General features: G+C 29.1%; 1 protein-coding gene across 6 annotated transcripts; it reads left to right on the top strand.

The window, feature by feature from the left end:
• Positions 1-1,900: 1,900 nt before the first annotated feature.
• Positions 1,901-4,214, top strand: LOC102587864 (uncharacterized). 6 transcript variants are annotated; one of them, XM_015306017.1, is made up of 4 exons: positions 1,901-2,147; positions 2,474-2,522; positions 2,770-3,002; positions 4,038-4,132. In XM_015306017.1, exons 1-4 carry the CDS (start codon positions 2,126-2,128, stop codon positions 4,049-4,051), a joined length of 318 nt encoding a protein of 105 aa, XP_015161503.1. In that variant the 5' UTR covers positions 1,901-2,125; the 3' UTR covers positions 4,052-4,132. The 6 variants fall into 6 exon arrangements, 1 of the variants encoding a protein (XP_015161503.1); XR_001472688.1 differs by lacking the exon at positions 2,770-3,002; XR_366824.2 differs by lacking the exon at positions 2,770-3,002 and having other exon boundaries at positions 2,391-2,522.
• The last annotated feature ends 12,343 nt before the right edge of the window (positions 4,215-16,557 follow it).

The raw sequence follows: 16,557 nt of genomic DNA, 5'->3' as shown, positions 1-16,557 counted from the left end.
TTCAAAATACAAATTCACAAAGACAAAACCGAGAAATTATGAATAAGAATAGAAAAAATAATTATAAAAAGTTAACATGATGCGAATCAACAAAAACTAGCACTAACAAAAAGCTAATCAAACATTTACTCAGTTAATGTTAACCAGTGCATGTCGTGACCCTTTCTCTTGCTAACATGTGGGCAAGGGAGGGATAATGATATGCTATGTGTTATCAAGTCGTAGACGTAGAGATAACGACCGTAGGTGAAGTAGATGGACTCTTTGTTAAGATTTGTGCCTTTTGTAGAACAAGTTGTGCCAACACGCATATGGGAACTTATAAAAATTGCTATTTCTCCAATGCTTTCCACTTTTATCCATCTTTTTCTTACAAAATCAAACTGTAATACTCGAAAGTGGTATGGCAATCTATACTTTCTCCCGTTAGAAATCAAGTGAACATATAACAGCATATCGTTAGAAGAGGATTGGATGATGTAATCGTTATACCAAGGATGGTCTGAGTATTTTCTCGACAGATCTGGAGATTCCTTAGCCATTGGTGTAGCTGTTATTCTTCCTGAATCATTATCTAGATCCAAACAAATTAGAATATCTTGCATCCCGATTAATATATAAATTTTTTTCTTGAAAACTGTCCAGATCCCAAGACGTGAATCTCCGATGATCGATTGGACATCTTGTTTATGAAATTCTTCATTATAACCTGGTTTGCAGAAGTAAAAAGTAAGCAAATTCTCATCCTCATCCTCATCAGAGTTCTCATCCTCATTCTCATCCCCATCAGAGTTCTCATCCTCATGATCAGAGTTCTCATGCTCATGCTCATCCTCATTAGTGTCATTATCATCCAGAGTAGTCTCAATTTGGAAGATAACTTGACATTCGGGATCATGAGGTGGTGCAGACAAGAGGCAGCTCAATATGTCGCACTTAGCAGGAAGGGGCGGGAGCTGAATTTTTTCGTTTGAAATAAGATTCCAAAGGTAACAATCATTAGAATTAATGTTTTTTAACAGGAGCCACTCATCCGCATAAGCAGATAATGTTTTTTCTTTAAGTTCAGGTATACTTTTCATATAATATCGATTCTCCGATACACTGAAAAAAGTTTGCTTGTGCATAACATCACCATGACAAATAAGAAGCCAAGGGTGTTGGGCAGAATAAGGAGGTTGACCATACTTTTCCTTCTTGTTTTCTTCCAACTCCATCTTTCGGCTGAAAAACCAGAATCTGCAGAGATAAAAAAAAGGCAAAAAAAGGTCTGTTTGGTTTTGCAGCTTTTGAGTACGTGTGGTGTGTGGTTAAAAGAATCAACTTTAAATAATGACTAATGAGTCCAAATACTATCAGAAAAGGAAATTTGTTTTCCTTTAGTAAATATAATTGGGATTTCCATAAATAAAAACATTGCCCATAATAGTTCTTTTCAAAGGAAATTTGTTGTCCTTTTAGTAAACACTAGTATACGTATCCGTGCGTTGCGCAGTCAGTTGATAAATATTATCGTAAATAATTTATCGATAATTTCAAAATCTAACTTATTATAAAATGATATTATAAATTTTTACTATATAGAAGCATGATGACGACCGGACGACCAATGGCAAAATAGATATTAAACCGATCTTACAAGGGCAAAATTGTAACTATAAAAATATATTAACAATCCTAAAGACTTTTTGGTATATGTTCCTCCAGAAGAATCTTCATCTTTCCACTCTCACTCTCCGCCAGCAACTTTCCTAAAATAATCTGAAAGTATTACCGATAAAAATCGTCTCCTTTCTCTCCTAATATTGATTTCAATCCCTCTCCGGAGATTCCTTCATGGAGGATCATTTGAACAAGTTACTGATGAATGCTTCATTTTTCTGGATTTTATGAAGCAAAATTCTTGTAACTTTCTTAGTTAGATAGTAAGACTCTAGGTAGTTTCGAAAATATCGAATTCATCAAAAAATAAAAATAAAATTGAAACTCTATTTTTCTCCTATCTTGTTTTTTCTTTCAATTCTATGTTTGTTTATATTTATTGGGTAAGGCTTTTTGCACTTCAACTATAGTAAATAGTTAGTTTGATCAAGGTAGAAGAGTATGTAAATTGATTGAATACTACATGTCGGAGAAACTGCAACTGGGTAAGTATTTTTTTTTTCTCGGTTGTCTATTGCTTCTTCAGAAATTTTTTGTCCTTCTCCCTCTCCCCTTCGCTACATCAAAGCATTGTGTTTGTGATTTCTTTCCTATTCTGTTTTTTCTTAATTTCTTCTGCAATTTTTTGTCTGCTTCGATTATTTTACCTTATTTTTTTGATGGGTTACATTTGAAATTTTTTACCCTTTTATTGGTGTATTGACTATTGATAAATGTTGTATTTGCAGAGTTACCTTCACCCACCTTTTATTTATGATTGTGTTGTCTGTTAAAACTTAGATGAAAATTTTCATGTCCTCTATCTTGCTAGCTCTCGTGGATTCGGCTATGTCACCGTTGCTACAGTTGAGGATGCTAAGGTGATTTTGGTTTTATTTTGATTTTCATGTTATTGTTGTAATCATGTTTGTTTACTGATCTCAATTAAAATTTTCTTACACGATGTGGCCTTGTTTCTTGTGGTTTTGTTGTTAATTTAACTCATCATTTATGTATTTGTATGTTGTAGAATGCATTATTTAATGCGCACTTTCATGAAAATAGAATGCTAGAAGTGAAGATACACTGCTCTTACACTTTCTTGACAAATCTTTCATTGCAAAACAGAAACGCCATCAAAAGAACGATCAAGGGTAAATTCGTCATTTTGCTCAAAGACAAAAGAAAGAATCAGCTTTTTCTTGGCCTTTCTAGAACACTCGGTCGTTTCATTTCTTTGTTCCAACAATGGAGAATTTCTAGAAGACTCCTCCCAAGTGTCCATAATTTTCTTTCATCCAAACTTAAATTCAAAGGCCTACTCATTAGCTTCGTCTTCGTATCTGAACGTGCATTCTTAGGTCAGCTTTTGCCTCAATATTTGCCCTGATCTTCTTTTAGAAAAGATTAAATTTCCAATATCATAACTTAAAATTCATAGTTGTTGTGGTTATTGTTCTACCCAACACTCTCTTCTATGTTCTCTTTGATTTTTCATACGGTACTGCAAAATCAAATTAGTTTTTTTCTCTCAATATTTTCACAATCTTATTCTGGTAGCGTTCACAATTTCAATTTTATGGGTTAAATTCATGTCTGCTACTGTTATTGTTCTATCTCTTACTATTATTGTTCTGTCACATTAATTTTCTTCCTTTCGGTCTTCATTATTGCTTGTTCTCGAACAAGAGAAATTGAAGAATGCAATTAAAAATTAATAGCTAAAAACATTGTATTGTAATTGAGATTCAAAATTCGATAATAGGGGTAAAAAATGAATATTTGTGAAGAATGCGGTGTGAGCTTTCAAAGTCGGCTCATTTGAAGTAGCATATGCGAAGTCATTCACTCGAGATTATTGTTGTTGCATAAATTTTGTCAATCTCCATTTGTGATGTTATCACACACAAGTTACTTTGCCTAAAGTTTAGTTTTTGAGATTATTTTCGTCAAATTTATTTGTTGATTTTAATATAGATTATTATTAAAAAATAAGTTCAAAAGCGTTCCATGACAGAACATACTATGTCAATAGTGTTTTGAAAAGTCATACCAACTCCTTGAACATATCTACATTCTAGACTAGATACAACTGTGGAATCAAGAAAAATGATGTAATTGTTTGTTATATAGTTTTAAAAATAATCGTGATGTCCGTGTCAGCTTGCTTTTATGCACCGTAACTAATTTCACGGGTTGACCTTATTTGGTTTTTCTATGTGTAAAAATTTATAGATTTCATGGTTCATTTTTCTTGATATTAGGCTTAAATAAGTAGAACAAAATGGCTAAGAAATTCTTGAGTACAGAGCTAGCTGTCAAGCTTCATTGCTGAAGAACTTATAGCATGTAAACTAATTTCTAAAAGTTCCTCAGATATATTGGTCTTTTTTCAGGAATTTTTCAATAGGAAAGCACCATTTCTCAAGGCAATATGGTAATGCCATTATCTATGAGCAACAATATCTATAGATGCATACCAATTTTTTAAATGTTTTTCCCACAAAATGATTAGTTGAGCATCTTTCAAAGAACTGCAGCCAGCCATACATCAAATGCAGTTGGTAGAACCCAGAGCCGGCTCTATGCATACTTAAATAAGGCATTGGCCTTAGGCCCCCAATTTTAGGGGGCCTCAATTTTTTACCAAGAATAAATTATGTGTTAATTTTGTATAGAAAAAATATTAATTATTTATGATAAAAAGTATATATTTAAAATTATTCTCTTCAACCCCATTTAAATAGAAGAAATCTAGAAAATATTGTTTTATTTTCTTACACTCTCTCCACTAATACTCACATTATTTTATTCTTTTTAACTCCTTTTACACTCTCTTCTTTAAATTGTTGATAAGTTAGAGTAATAATCTATCAAAAGTATCAATTAATAGTTGAAAAGTGTTGAACAAAGTGAATTGTAAATTATTTTTCCATTTCTTCTTAGATTTTCAAGCATTACAACAACCATAGTAAAATGTGGGGTAACCAAATTATCAACTTCATCAAAGCTATGGTTCTAACTCTTATATTTATTTGAAATTTGTCAACTTATTACTTGTAGAACTATGTTAACAATTCATATAATGATTGTCCGAGTAAAATAATATTTTTCAACGTTGAATTGATAAAATCTTATTTAAAACTAATAATTGAAAAAGAAATCGAATAAATCATTTATATATAAAAAAAAATATTAAGTAATACTTTGTATTTCAAAATGTAAGAAAAATAAATTTTAAATAAATGCATGTGAAGCTTATTTAGATTTTTGGCCTCTAATTAAGATTTCGCTTTAGGCCTCCGATAGCGTTGAGCCGCCCCTGGACTAGAACCCGTTCGACGATGCATTTCAATGTAACTCGGTAAGAAATTCTTCTCATCCTTTCCGCAACTCTCTATGAGTTTAGTTGAACAAATTTTTTTTAAAGTTAAACAAGGAACTGATAGTATTCCTACTCTTTTCTGAACCACCACGAAGCCAAAAAAAATTAAAAGCTAAGCCTATATATGTCATGTGCAAGCATGTAGTGATAGAAACTAAAAGAGTTAATGTTGCTGAACTTCTTTTTTTTTTAAATTTTTTTTTTACCCTTAACTCTATGGGCCTGATTTTTATAATTAAAATGGTAAATGGAGAAGATTGTTGCTTGAAAGTTGTTACTGAATGAATTTACTACTACTGAATACCCCAGATGCCTAAATCAAGTATGCTGCATCTTACATTTCTATTTTTTTTTCTTTATACATACAAGATATAATTCTACTTTGGCTATGTCATGGTACAAGTTCTAACACTCATTGTGTCGTGAATGTGTATACTAAGAGAATCACTAATTATTCCACCTCCTTTCACCTTTGGAGTTGATGGAAGGTGTTGAGTTCAAACATCAAAAGGTACATATATATATATTTAACATTCGAAGTTTTAAATGTAAGAGAGTGACTTTGATGAGATTATATATTAGATGTCGACAAATGTATTTTAGGATGGATAAGATGGTTAATATATATTGTTAGTCATTTGACAAGCTATTCTCTATAGACGACTTACATTTTTGTTTTAGGATGAGAGTTGAGATGTACATTATTAGTTTCAAGAAAAAAAAATGAGAGTTGAGATGTGCTTACTCCTCCTCGAGATGTTACACTTATAAGACTAAAGAGGCAAATATGAAATTCCTTTTCTTTCTTTCTAAATCAATGTGCTACATGAATTTTTTTATTCCTCAGCATAAAGTGCTTAAGTACCATTATGCTTTTCTAAATGGTATGAGTTTCGTTATGCTATTGTTTTTGGCACGTACAGATCTTCCTTAATCAAGATTCATACATTGTTTGTTTACTTTTTCTTATCAAATGTTGTAAGAACTTTTAGTTTCTTATTTTACTTAAACTTTCATACAAACAACAAAGGGCTATTGGCCTTCCTCCATACCTAAGAGGCAATTTTGTAGTATATTTGTAAATATAAATTGCATTCCTTACAATTTTGTAATACAAATAATTTGTTTTAAATATCTCACGATAATTAAATTTTTCTCAAGTAAAATGTATCAAAAAATTTCATTAACCAATTTGTTGGGCCCGTGCATAGCACGGGCTGCACTGATCTAGTAAAGTATATATGAGAGAATGTTAGCATTTAACATTTTTAACAGGTTATAATAAAATATTTATGAAAATAAATCAATATATAAGCTTATCATTGTCTAAATTTGACAAACATAATTCTTAGCATTATTTGATTTATTTATTTTTCAAATTATTCAAAATCATAAATACAATCACATAATCCATATTATCCTCTTGTTAGAATAAGGAAATTATAAGAAAATTTAATAGCTAGTTAAAAAAATAAAATGTAAAGATCTACTATTATGATAATGCTAAACATAAAACTAAGAAGTTTTAATCCAAATTGTAGGCATACTATTCAAATTTTTAAATTTTGTTTTTCAATTTTTCATAAAATCATATATTTTAAAAAATCATATAATTATACTTTTGTAATTATATTTAAAAAAATCATATAATTATATCAAAATTTTAGGAAATATACTTTTGTAATTATTGTTATCATAGGGAGGGAATAACCAATTGCAATGTCATTTTTTCCCTCTAAATTCATTATTACCATTATAATAACATTTTTGCTTAATGTGAGTGCTAAGTAGATAACTTTGTTCAATAAAAGTATTCAATTCAAATATTTATTTTTCTGAGATTTAAAAATTGAAGCTTCTATCATACATACCCTATTAGATATGTCTATATATTTGAGTCTTATAAATAATTGATATGCAAAAAAAAAAAAACTTACAATAACACTTTCATCAATTATCCAAAATTGCAAGTGGTATTTCTCATGGATAATGCTAAAGAAGTTAATTTTTTTTTATGAAGGCTAATTATTCCGATTATTGTATTACTTAACAGAACTAACGACATTCCTTATAATATAAATACTACCTTACACAAAAGAAAAGTAATATTTGAAGCTTTAAATATATAATATAAAAATTCAATTATTCTTTGTTATGGTATTTTATTTTTAGAGAAAACGAAAAAGTAAGTGAGATTTAACTTGTATATAAAAAAGTTATTTGTCTGCGCAATAATCACGAAAAGTTATTTGTCTGCGCAATAATCACGCCAAAGTTGATGTGTGACTTGAACACCTACATACCAAGATCATAAAACATTATAATCCACCAATGCAAACGATGTATACAAAGACATGATTCACACCCGTCATAAATTTAATTAGTATCATTTGAATATCACATGCATAAAAAAAAACTACATTATATATATATATATATATATATATATATATACATATATAAATTGATATGAATTCAATCAATCGATAGTATTTTGTGCTAGGAGTCATCCTAGTAAATTTCTCAAGTCAATATTTAATACTCTCTCTATTGCCCAAAATAAATTAAAGTTACCCAAAATTACCATCGCTATTATATATAATGGAATTAAGATGTTTTGTTCAAATTCTTATTTCATACACATTGACCAAAAAATATACCCACATGTAGACTTGTAGTTGTTTAGTCTTCACCTTCATAGATTTTATTAAATTAACAAATGTCACATTTTTTCCATATTCCAGTATTACTCTTTATTCTCTTTTTTTATTTCTTTTTTACCTTCTGTTAAGATTGAAATTATGCACAAAAATTAAAAAAATAAATTAATAAAGTGAACAAACTATCTAAATTTCAAATATATGAAATATAAATTCATACCTCATCATTAATTCAAAGTTGCTATTCTACTCTAAGAATCCCTCAAACACGAAAATCTCACTTTTGGTATTCAAAGGCATAAGCAAAAAAAGATATAGAGTTTAACACTTAAATTCAAAAATTGAATTAAACGCATTAAAATATCTTAAGTTAAGAAAATATCTAAAGATCATCATATTTTTCAATGCAATAAATATTCACTTTACACTAAGAATTAGTTGTGCGTTAGTATGAGTAATCAAATTAATGAAAATATAATCAATTACCAAAACTTGGAGTGATATATTCAAATATTTATTGCATTAAAAAAATCATCAAAAAAGTAGCAAAAATTTGCCAAAGAAATAGATACCAAACGTTTAGGAGATATAATTAGTTATTAATTTATATATTACAATAAAGGATAGTCAAAATCTGCAAAAGAAATTTTTAGCACTACTTTATATTGATGCAAAATTGAAGAAAAAATTTCAGAAGTATTAGATTTGATTATGTTATTACTACAAATTATGAAATAACAATAATCACTAAAGACATTATAAATTCTTTATTTGTCTGTGTTAGAAAGATAATACATGTGATGCTTGGAAGAGATTGAACCCCAATATAATAGGGTTCCTACATCTAATATAACAAAAAAAAAATTATATATATATATGCGAATAAAAATCACAAACAAAGCAAAAAGAGATGCCAAATCATAATTCCTATGTCTCATCAACATGTTAAGCAGATCAACATGAGTTACTATTATAAAGTATATCAATATTTATCTTTTTGATTTAAAAATTAATAAATTACATAAAGTTATGTATGAACAATCAATAATCAAGTTGTTTCCTCACTATCAATATTGAGATTTGAGAATATGTAAAGTAAAGAGAAAAGAAGAGAAAGAAACGTTGGGAATAGATTTAAGGATAAAATTGAGAAGTTATAACAGCTTTAAATTTAAAAATTTAATTATTTTTTATACACTGTTCGTGAGGTTGTTTACTTTTTTTATTTTTCTTATTCTTTTTTTATTTGTCTTTTTAAAGGAGAAAACTAAAGTAAAATAAAAAATAGGATAGTAATTCTTGTTTTTAAAAATTTAAATAATTAATAGTATTTAAAAATTCGTGTTCTTTGCAGTAAAATGGATATATAATTGAAAGAAATAAGACAAAGCTATAATTTGCACAGTTATTTCTCAATTTTACAGTTTTAAAATTTATTTTGTTGAATTAATTTTTAGACTTTCAGTTTTTATGCTATAAATAAAGAGGTTGTGGAAAGATAGTTAAAAATATGTTTTACACAAAAAAAAATTACACATGTCACATTACCCTATTTTCTAGAACTATTTGAAAATTATTTATCAATTGTAAAAATGCATTAAAATCATTTAAAAATAAAATAGTAATTTATTTTTCCTAATTTATAAATTGGATTTAAAAAAATTATTAAATCTGTTTTTTTAAATGCCGACATCTGTCATTATTTGTATATGTTGATGACATGTATCTATTTTTATTTCTAATTTTGAATTTATAATATTTAATTAGTTATATAATATTTAATTATTTATAATTTAAAATTCTGAAAATTTGTGGTGCTGACATGTGTCATTTTTTCTTCTCCTATTATATATAGATAGATAATTGGGATTTCCATAAATAGAAACACTGCCGATAATAGTTCTTTTCAAATTAATCTTTCAACTTAGCACTGTTCCAAAAATATATTTTTTAAATTTTTTCTTGTTACTTTTGAGTTCAAATTAATACGTTAAAGAAAAGGAGTTGGCAACTTCTGTTCGAAAACGAAACGGTAAGGGGAAAAACTAATTAGTTACTCATGAGTCAGGGTAATCACATCATGTTTTCTTTTTCAATCCTATTGTTTTGTTGTTGGTATTGAGTTCTCTGGTTGTCCCCAAAACGCATACATCATCAAAATTGAAGTGATATAACTGGTTTGAGTTAATTATAGGATGCAATAATCCGATAAACAATACTGTCTACCTACTAGGAGATAAAGAGAATCAAAAGTAAAAGGTTGCGAGAGAAGGCCCAAAATAATCCCTCATCTTTTAGTTAAGAGTCAAAGTTATCCTTGAGTTTTCACATGGAGCACTAATAGTCCCTCATGTTTGCAATATTGGTGCACTTTTGGTCCTTCCCTAAATTTTTGCCTATTTTTTAACATTAATTTTGTTCATAATTTTATGTAAGGAATGTCTCATCGTCTTTTTATATATTTAGTAGAAATAATAATTCTATGTGAGAGAAGGTGAGAAGAGAACACCTTGTTCTGTTCAGTATAAATATTACTGCAGCTAAACTAAGAACATTTTAACATGTGACATTGCAAGAAAAGAAAAATTTGTACCATTGCACGTGAAATCGTCGTGATGAACCTCTCTATTTTACCTGCAATATGATTTATACTAAACAAAACAATGTGTTTTTCTTCTCACATGAAGTTATTATTTCTACTAAATATATAAAATGACGATTAAACATTCCATACATAAATTGTGAATAAAATCAATGTTAAAATATAGGCAAAATTTTGAAGGAGGACCAAAAGTGCACCAATATTGCAAATATGAGAGACTATTAATGCTCTATGTGAAAACTCAAGGATGACTTTGAGTCTTAACCCAAAGATGAGGGACTATTTTGGGCCTTTTCTCAAAAGGTTGCTGTTAAAAAGAGAAAAAGGGAAAGAGAAGATAAGAAAAATTGTTGAGATAAATCGATAATCCAACCATACTGAAATACAATTTATAAAAGTTCCCCAAGGATGAGAAGAAAATGAGACAATCTTTACAGGCCTTGGTATCTATATAACTGGCGACACTCTTTTTAAAAAAAAAACTTGTAATGTTATATTCCTCAGCATTAAGGTATGTTGGAGACCTCCAAAAAGGTAGTAACAAGCTAAAACAAGAGACTAATTACAGTAATCCTAAAAGATCTACTAATTGTTCAGCATTTTCTATACAATGTTCTTACACCAAAAGTAGAAAGTTGCAATGCAACTCCCTTTGATTTTCTGAATGTTGTTGAATCTAACTTCAAAGTTTCTTCCATTCCTTTTTTCTCCAGATAGTCCACCACTAAGGATTTTCTCTCATCCAATAATATTGAAGACAACAGATGGGTGCTATCTCACTAGAATGAAGTACAATAGGAATACCTAAAATTTGAAGAAATTAATGACACAACTCAAAGATTAAATGCTCCCAAGGGAAGAAGCATCACAACTGAGGAATGTGATGACAGTCAAACCTGTACTAAGGACTGGTGAAGGAATTGGGTCGAAGTATAACTTCATAGCGGGAACTTTTTGTTCCGCTTCTCAATTCAACCTTGAGATACATTAGCTTATGAGTGGTCTGATTTTTCAAGCAAATACGCATAAGACCTTCACTATCAACACTAAATGGTGGACTTCAATCATATCCATCAAGCCGCAACTAAGAAAGAAAATAAGAATGGATCATGAGAATGAAACAACATACCAACTGAAGAAATGACACTTTGAAATGACATTGCATTGTGTTAACCATATTAATTTTCAATTGTTATCTAGAAAGTTTACTGAAGAGATGCTTCACTTTGAATGAATATTGCAATGTGTTAAACAGTTTCCATTTTCAGTTGAGATTACTTACTTAAGTTGATTGCAATTAACAAAAATGTGATTTGCCATGACTAATGTTTGCTAATATGAAACAAGGAAACATGACACAGCCAAAAGAAGGGGGTAATAAGAGGGGGAAGGACACCAATTCAGATTGGGTATGCCTCAAATGCAAAGAGAGGTGACAAAAATGGGAGATGTATCTCCCAAGACATATGTGAGAAGAAAATGGTAAACATACAAGTTTTCTGATAACATTAAACTGTTACATTTAAACCCTAAACCCTAGTTAATATTTTAATTTGACAGAACAACAAATCAAAGGAAGATGAGGCAACTGCCCGAGCAAAGAAGAACAAGAAATCATCTAAGAAGTGAAAAATCAAGAATGGCAAGGGAAAAAGGCTAAAGTAATGAAAAATTATGCTTACGAGTATGAAAACTTTCCAAACATACCATAAATGCTTCATTTTCCTAACCTATCATCCTACTTTTATTCTTAGAACAAAGGTTTTATTAAATGTTTTACACTGATCTTAACTTTAGTTATTTGTCGTTTTACCCTTCTTGTTTTAATATGTGACTTTTTTATCGGCCTAAGTGCACTATATGTTTTACATGACACTATGTTTCATAAATCTTTCAAATCATATACTTAATGAAGTTAAAATGCAGCATGGTACCAATGAAGTATATGATATTGATTTAGTATATTGATTTCAGAAACTACTTGGAATTAGGATATGATCTTGTTATTATTTCGGATTTATAACCCATTTATGTTGTTTTACCTAAATATTACTCTCTATGTTTTAAGTATAAGTTATGGTTTTTAGACACACTTAAGAAACTATCATAATTATTCTAAATAAAATGAGAAGTGTTTTTGACTAATTTATCCCTGAATAAAGAAAAACCAATTAATAGTTTCTAGTTATAACAGGGTTATTTTTGAAGAAAAAATTTATTAATTCTTTCTTAAAATTTAAAATCACTTATTTTAAAATTAATTAATTAAAACATCAATTATTTTAAAATGAATAAAGTACCTCAATTTAGAAACACTTTGGAAATGACACTTGGGGCCATAAATAGGAGCTCTTTAATATATGTTTCCTCCAATAAATTAAGAAAGAAAATACATATCATCTATAATTTTAAATAAAATCATGACGTTGTATAATTAATGTAATCCAAACATATATAATTAAATTGACCCCATATAATATTAAAATGAGATTTGTTCAAGAACAGTTGAAGGGAGTAAGGATATAACTTTTACCAAAAGCCTTCAAATAATATGATTTCTAATGTGACTTATATCAATGTAAAAGTCATTTCAAACATATATGTTAAATGTTAGATACACATGCAATACTTTGCACTATCCTATCATCTTACTTTTCCACACCGAAAAGATAAAAAAGTAGTCAGTTCGAACCGTTATAAGGACCTCAAATTTAAATCATTTATTGATTGAATCTTCTTCTTTGGTGAGTTCACATTTACATCTATTGGAGTTTATTTTTAACGATCATGTTTAATTTCCTTTTTTTGTTACAACCTCTTTTGGGGTTCATCCAACTTAAGAAAAGGATATGAAAAAAACAAAACAAAATAGTCTCATGTTTACATTTCCAATTAGTTCCCTTAGTGAAAAAAATTAAATCTCTATAGTTACATACATTGTGGGTGAACTAACAAAAAGTACAAAATAGTCTCATGTTTTATCATTTGGACTCATTTAAACTTGCAATGTAGGATACTTGTTTAAAACCAGCGAGTGAAGTGTTGTCCAAATTTAACAGTAAATTGGATAAGTGTTTGGATAGGATTAGATTTTATTAAATATCTCTTAAAGTGACTTAAATTCTATAAAATCTGCCCTTCAGGTTTTTGTGAATTGAGCAATACTTCACATATAGATTTCTTATGTATAAATCTGCCCTTCAAATGTATAAATCTTGTATCATGAAATTGGTATATGTGAGTAATTAGGACAACCAAACACTTCAAAGACAAACTTATAGAAGAACACATGTATATAGATGACTCTAATTACATAATGTCAGTCTTGACAGTGGAGGAATAAACTACATTAGAAGAGGAAATGAAAAAAACGAAACAAAATAGTCTCATGTTTACATTATCAATATGTTCCCTGATTGAAAAAAGTCAAATCTCTATAGTTGTATGCATTGTGGGTGAATGAACAAAAACTACAAAATATTCTTATTTTTATCATTAGGACTGATTTAATCTTGCAATGTAGGATACTTGTTTAAAACACGAGTGAAGTGTTGTCCAAATTTAGCAGTAAATTGGATTAGATTTTATTAAATATCTCTTAATGTGACTTGAAATATGTAGAATTTGCCATACAGGTTTTTTGTGAATTGAGCAACACTTCACATATAGATTTCACATGTATAAATCTGTCCTTCAAATGTATAAATCTTGTATCATGATAGTGATATATGTGAGTATTTAGGACAACCAAACACTTCAAAAGACAAACTAATAGAAGAACACCTACATATAAATGACTCCAACTTATATAATGTCAGTCTTGACAGTGGAGAAATAAACTACATTAAGAAGAGGATATAAAAAATCAAACAAAATAGTCTCATGTTCAAATTACCAATTTGTTCCCTTCTTGAAAAAAAGTTAAATCTCTATAGTTACATGCATTGTGGGTGAATAAACAAAAACTACTAAATAGTCTCATGTTTTATCATTAGGACTCATTTATTCTTGCAATGTAGGATAATTGTTTAAACCAGCGAGTGAAGTGCATGTATTGGCTTGGTGTAAATATTCGATGCGGGTAAGTTTTATCCCTATATTATTTATATTTTTTACTTACTATTTATTTTTATTTTTATTTTTTTACTATTAATAAGAGCGATTAGTAAATGTGAGGAGAAATTAACGGAAAAGCTCAAAGAGGCTATTTTTGCAATTTCACATGAAATAAGTAATTCAATTGGTTAATTAAAGGAGTAGTGTGGTTGCGATTCAATTTTTTGCATCTATTGTACTAATTTGTCCCTCAGAAATACAAATACTCTGTATAACTTGAGCCCCTTCACCCTAATAAATAAAGGGTTTCATTTGTGCACAACTTAATTAATCTTCATATTATTATTATTATTTTATTAATCGGTTAAAACCGAAAATAATATGTTATTTCGTAATTAATTTTTTCTTTTTATTTAAACATGGAAAGAGACCTTAAAAGTTCCGTACCCATTTTGATTAGTCGTGCCATCAAAGTAAAATTTCCATGCGGAAGAATTCCTCATCTGCGAGCTATTGGGGATCTATTCTCAGGAAGGAATGAAAGGACTGACTTTCCTTACCTAATAACATCTTAATCAATCAGACCTGGCTGAACACGACATAGATCAAAGGGTCGTTCATTAGCCCTACTAGTCAAATACAGGAAAAAGAGGGAACTTTAACTTTGATTGAAAGGTAAGAGAATCCAAGAAGATAAATTTTGGGAATATGTAGGTAGGATTTCGGATATGACAAATTACAGAAATCACATACTTTTAAGGTAAAATTACAATCTATCTTTTAAAAGTTTATAATTACAAAAATCCCTCAAACGGATACAATAATATAAGCGTTGATACATTAATCTGATGAGCGAGATACATCAATCGTTAAGTAAGATACATTACATTTTATACATGATACACTAATCTGATGCGCGAGATACACTAATCTGATGAGCGAAAATGAGGGATTTTGGAGATTTATAAAACTTATAGGGGATAATGGTAATAAGTAAACTAAAAGGTAGGATTTCTGTAATTTTATTTTTTTTATTTAAATTTTAAAAAAATACTACTACTTCATTACTCTAAATTTTTTAAATTTAAAAAAACATATTACAAATTTGGTCGATGGCGATGGAGCGTAAAAGTTTGGGCACTGTCGGCAAATTAAAACATTCATTGAAAATTAGGACAAATAATTAATAAACATTTAATTATGTATAAACCTCAACTTTTAATAAAACATGAATTAGTAAGACATATAGTATTAATATGTGTCTATTAATTTTAAGTATATTAATACTGTGAGTTTTAATTATACAAAAATTAGTTGTGAATACTTTTAAGAGGAAACCTAGAGGAGGGTGTTTTTGGAATTTACTCTTTATTATCTATTATAGCAGTACTATTTAATTTAATTTTGTAGACTTATGCATTTGACAAGTATATGTTTTTGCTTTTTCCTTCAAACCCTTCCCAAAGCTGTTTTTGCTAAAACCAATTTCTACCATCTTCCATCCTTGCCCTCTATATTATTTTATTCTACCCTCCATAAGATATTTAGAAAAATATATTAAAAATCTAAATTTCAAATATAGGTCAATTTGAAATCGTGAAAGTAATATATATTATAGGTCATAATAATAAATAATTTATGATATTTAAAAAATAGATTAAAATTTTGTTTTACTTGTCAATTTTATATGTGGTATATAAATTGAGATAAAAGGAGTAAAAATATTATTTGACAATTAAGTTAAAATTATCATAAATTGTAATAATTAACAACTCAATTTTAAAAAAAATATATTGAAAATGTCACGCCCGAGCCTACACCCTGGGCGGGACTGGCACTCGGAGACCATTGCTGGCCCCCAAGCGAACCCTTGGACTGGCTTTCTTAACTCAGCGGAAACTTAACTCAACAGAATAACGCAATGCCATGCAAAGACATAAATAACTTAACTGATGAAATCAAGCCAAAAAGGCAACTCTAGTCTCAAAATAGAATATTTACATAAATACATAGATGAGAGACTCTATACTAACTGACTGACTGTCTGTCTATGAAGCCTCTAACGTACTGAGATGGATGTTGGGACAGACCCCGCAACATCCTAATAGCACAAAACTAAAAGAAACAAAACAATTGAGTCCTCCGGAAGCAAGGAGGCTCACCACTGACTCTAGAGTGCTCAGCTGGATCAACGGCGTGCAAGATGCTGATCC

Source organism: Solanum tuberosum, unplaced genomic scaffold (genome assembly GCF_000226075.1).
Source record: "Solanum tuberosum cultivar DM 1-3 516 R44 unplaced genomic scaffold, SolTub_3.0 scf00021, whole genome shotgun sequence".
In the NCBI taxonomy this organism is placed as follows: Eukaryota; Viridiplantae; Streptophyta; class Magnoliopsida; order Solanales; family Solanaceae; genus Solanum; species Solanum tuberosum.
Note: the sequence above shows the minus strand (reverse complement) of the source record. Positions and strands in the feature narration are given on the sequence as shown.